This window comes from Coenobita brevimanus, chromosome 14, assembly GCF_032717465.1.
Source record: "Coenobita brevimanus isolate Jiangsu-jjx chromosome 14, ASM3271746v2, whole genome shotgun sequence".
Lineage (NCBI taxonomy): Eukaryota > Metazoa > Arthropoda > Malacostraca > Decapoda > Coenobitidae > Coenobita > Coenobita brevimanus.
The window spans coordinates 4,940,001-4,942,946 of record NC_136967.1 but is presented as its reverse complement, the minus strand read 5'-3'; the positions used below and the strand labels follow the sequence as shown (position 1 = coordinate 4,942,946).

Genomic DNA, 2,946 nt, shown 5'->3' with positions numbered 1-2,946 from the left:
AATGGACACAGATAATCATCCACAGAATCGGCCACCAAGTAACCCTCATCCTGGGCTCACAATAGTATCATTAAACCATGCAATGTATAAGGAGAATAGTAAAATACCTTTAAAAAAATGTAACGTAATGAGCACAATAACTCAAAACCCGTATTATAAGACGTAAATATACCGACGTCGAGAAGAGAAAAAGTAACATTTACCACGAAATTCCCAAAATTGCCAAACAATGATAAAAATTACATTCCTCGTAAAAATGTACAGTGACCATGAAAGCAAAAATTAAGACGATAAGAAGTAAAAAATAGCCACGGAAAAGGACCCGCAGAATCGGCTACCTCGCAACCCTCATCCCAGGCTCGCGATAGTGTCATTAAGCCGGGTGATATTTCTATGTCTGCTAAATAAGCGCATAATTACGGCCAGATCTGCCACGGGGGACGCAGGGGAAATAATAAAATGTTTTCTTGTAAACTAATTACGCTGGGGCTTTCTTTCTGGGAGGGAAATCGGGGCAAAGAATGAGCGCAGGCAAACAGCACTGAGACAACATGGATATTATTCTTGTTGAGTGGAGGAAGCAGGAGGGGAAGCAGAACATGAAGAAAAAGAAAAAGAAGCAGAACAAAAACAACACCAAGGCCTAGATTTTGTCCCTATTGATTACACGAGATTTACTAAAGTAGACAATTATTTCTAAGGCTCAATCATCCCCTAGAATACAAAGTTCAGAAGTTAGCGTTATATCCAGGTCTTGAATTGTACCACTGGGTGAAGAATAGGAGGAAACAAACTGAGTCCACCAGTCTGATCGGACCATGAACTGAACTCCGATTTTTCCAGTTGTGAGATAGGCATGTTAACCAATGTTTTTGCTTCCCATTGTGTATAGTTATTTAGTTATTTTTATTTTATTTACATGCTTATTCACTTATTTATTTATTTATCTGGCTATATTCATGGAGGAATCGCTGTTAATTACTGCCGCAAATTTGGTGCATCAGTGAACGTAGAAGTTAAAAGAAGTGATATTTACTGCATCTGAGTCTGACTGATGAGAAAGGCATGGTATCTGAACCGTTCTTAGAAAACTCTGAAAAAGTGGGGTAAGCAGAAGAGAAATTTGCTGAGGCGGAACCAAAAAGTATATCCGTGTATCTTTCGACGTCCTTAAACACCTTTAGGAATTTAATGCATTGTTTCATTATATTCTTGAGGGTCTAAGTTGGGGAAGATTTTTATTTTATCTGGCGCTTCCAATGCACACTGATAAATTATATACGTAAAGTGAAAGTTAGATGAGATGAACTTTAAACCAAGGAACCTTTGTAACACTTAATTCTCTTTCCACAGGATTAAAAAAACATACTTAAAGGAAGCTTATGGTGTGTATTATGGAACCAAAAGACAGCAATAACAGACCAAAATAACAACTAAAACGTAATATAAACAAAAGAAAATTTTATGTAGAGTTGCAGAATGTTGTGGAACGATATATTTAACTAGTAAGGATTTTGTTTTCATGAGACGTAAACAGTTGCAGTGAACGTTGTGTTTTTGTGTACAACGGAATAAACAGAGCATAACAAACAATGACAGCAACCACAGACTGTATATATAAATAGTTTGTTGAAGCACTTAAACAATGTAGAATCCTGTCACTATCTAGCAACTGAATTATTTGTGTTATTTTGTATAATGGAGGCAACTGGGAGCAATAATGGACAATAACAACAGCTACAAAACTAAACAAAAAATGTGTTGTGTCGAATTTCAGAACGTTTTTGGAAGCAGATTATTACTAGCAACCAAATTTATTGTGTTGTGTATTACGGAACAGCAGCAAACAATAAAGCACTCAAAAACTACATAAATATAGAGCTGTGTCGTGTTACAGAACATGGTGAAGTCCAGTAAAGAAAAGTAAGCAGACAATAACACCTCATAGCTTAAAAAAATAAAGGAGATTTGTGCCAAGTAAAAAAAAGAAAGAAAAAGAAAATGAATAAAAACAACTTAAGGAAAAACACCAAATTATGTCCACATTAATTTCACTCACTTCAAGAAGCAGAGACAAATTAGCAACAGCGAGAAAAATCATGACTGTTTCGCCTCTCCTCAGCTCCTCCGTGTAGGTGTGTGACAGTGTGTGTGTTTGTGTTTGAAGGAGCAACAAGATGGCGGCGTACAGCTTCTGCCTCACCTGTGTCGTCTTGCTGGTGATGTGGCTGGCCAAGGGATGTCTTTCCAAGGGTAAGTACAGGAGAAAAAATTACCTTATTGTTCTGTATTATACCCAGTTCAGTAACTTTTCCTAACCCTTGCTTAAAACCAGATGCAATAACATTTTAAACTTTTCTCACATAACCATGTCAAAAACCATTTCTGTTTCTTGTAAACAATTCACTAACTTTTTCTAACTTTGTCTTTCAGCTAATTCGGTAGTGTCATACATATTCTTCTGTAATGCAGTCTTATATTCAGTTAGCCAGTTATACTTAATCTTCTGTAATCTAATTTTGTATCTACATCACTGACATTAATCGAATCTAACTTCCAATCCATTGACATCACAACTGATATTTTGTCAACAAATCTTACAATCATCATCATTAATATTTTGTAACCTAATTCCATTCAGCACACTGATATAAAACTTAAAAATACATTAATCTCATCTCACATTCATACGAGAGGCATCATGCTTATAATTATGTAGCCAAATCTTACAGTGCAATGATGAAATATATTATGTAATTTAATCTTATATCTTATCCACCATTATCAGTCCTTAGCGTTGTAATATTATTTAATTTTACAGCCACTTAACTAACAATTATTTTCCATTATTTAATCTTATATCAAATTCACCGACATCAGTGTTTAATTTCCTAATATATTCTTACAGTTATGTGGCATACAATCAGACCGAAAGAAATTTTTAAA

General features: G+C 35.1%; 1 protein-coding gene across 1 annotated transcript in view; it reads left to right on the top strand.

Annotated features, from left to right (window-relative positions):
- Positions 1 to 2,105: 2,105 nt before the first annotated feature.
- LOC145418767 (carbonic anhydrase-related protein 10-like) overlaps positions 2,106 to 2,946 on the top strand; it is a 90,681-nt gene continuing 89,840 nt past the window's right edge. Inside the window, exon 1 of the mRNA XM_080287105.1 lies at positions 2,106 to 2,253. Coding sequence (XP_080143231.1) covers positions 2,178 to 2,253 — 76 coding nt within the window. The 5' untranslated portion in view covers positions 2,106 to 2,177. The remainder of the gene's footprint in view (positions 2,254 to 2,946) is intronic.